The sequence below is a fragment of the Laetiporus sulphureus genome (assembly GCF_001632365.1).
Source record: "Laetiporus sulphureus 93-53 unplaced genomic scaffold LAESUscaffold_282, whole genome shotgun sequence".
In the NCBI taxonomy this organism is placed as follows: Eukaryota; Fungi; Basidiomycota; class Agaricomycetes; order Polyporales; family Laetiporaceae; genus Laetiporus; species Laetiporus sulphureus.
Genome location: NW_024468790.1, coordinates 582 through 1,947, shown reverse-complemented (window position 1 = coordinate 1,947; position 1,366 = coordinate 582). Strand labels below are relative to the sequence as shown.

The window sequence follows — 1,366 nt, the reverse complement described above, 5'->3', positions numbered from 1 at the left end:
CATATATCATTTTTTTAATGCTAATTGGTCCTGTAAAGGCTGATGATCAACAGGACAAGATTGGACGCCTTATCGTGGAGTTTCTCAATTATCCCCAGATACATCCTCTACTCCCTGTCGAGTTCCGTGATATGGTGATGGATCGTCCGAGTGGGATACGTAGCAAGCAGGACAAGGATGGCTTTCAGCGTATATGCGCCGGTGTATTATGGGCGAATAAGTCGGAATGGGTAAGTCTTATTTGCGACAGTTTCAATGTCGTCTGACATTTGTTGAATTCCGCAGGCAAAGTTGTTTGAGGATCCCGCTTGGTGTGCTGGTATGGATGCGGTTGAGCACACTCGGGATTCGGTTGATGTTGCAGCGACTAGAGGAGTCATTGACCGGCTGACGTTACGCTCTGCGGTGAAAACGCTTGCGATTTGTTTATTCATTTTATTGACCAATATGCACAGCTCATTCACCGACGGCGAACCATCACATCTGCCCAGACTTTTGTTGAACGGGTCCTTAGCCGTATTGACATCATTCTGTGGTCCGTAGACTATGCCAAGGTCGACCGGTTCAGCTGTGGACAATTATTTCGCAAGATGTCCAAATATCAGTATCCTCAATATTTTTCAGGGGTTTCGGAGAAGACGGCTTGGGAAGCGGTGGCTCCACAGTATCGACAATGGAGCAAGTCGCTCCACAATGAGATTACCGGCTATAATCGAATGTATGAAATGTTTATCATGGTGCGTTACATCAGTATCTGTATCGCAACCTTTATCTGAAATCTGGCAGTATGGACCGATCATTCTCATGGATCCTGTTTGGCAGGAGTCAGCAATGCGCTCCCACTCGCGATCAGCTGTCCATGATGCGCTCATGAGGTTGAGTTATTCGCTGGACGGTCCGTCATACAAAGGGGAAAAGTACCACTTTCTCTCTCCCAAGATACCTGCGATCGAGCAGGCACTCCTTTCCATGGTGGAACTTATTGCCGGACCATTCATAGCGGAGCACATCTTTAATTTTCTCGATGAAATGCAGCCTCATATCAAGATACGGTGTTGGCCAGGTTTTGATAAGCAGCGTCCTAATTCCGGTTAAATTTTAATCTCCTTCCCTCCTACCCTCACCTACAATTGCTCAGATACAGTCCATCCAACTTTGCACCGAATAGAACTCGTTTATTGTAATTCTCGCGTGTTTGTCGATTATCATATTTATCTTTCATTTGTCACACGCTTGGCGGCCTTTACTGACATGTTATATATTCCATTTCGTGTCATATAGTTGTGATTCCATGTCCGCGAGTTTGAAGCCATTTGCCTTTTGGTGGATATAACATCAACATTCCAGTAAGTGGGATTCATCTTGT

General features: G+C 45.5%; 1 protein-coding gene across 1 annotated transcript; it reads left to right on the top strand.

The window, feature by feature from the left end:
- Positions 1-17: 17 nt before the first annotated feature.
- LAESUDRAFT_765532 (uncharacterized protein) lies at positions 18-1,095 on the top strand (the record flags this gene model as incomplete). Its single annotated transcript, XM_040913712.1, has 4 exons — positions 18-230; positions 286-405; positions 456-737; positions 787-1,095. The coding sequence occupies 4 exons, from the start codon at positions 18-20 to the stop codon at positions 1,093-1,095; spliced, it is 924 nt and encodes a 307-aa protein (XP_040757180.1).
- Positions 1,096-1,366: the final 271 nt, after the last annotated feature.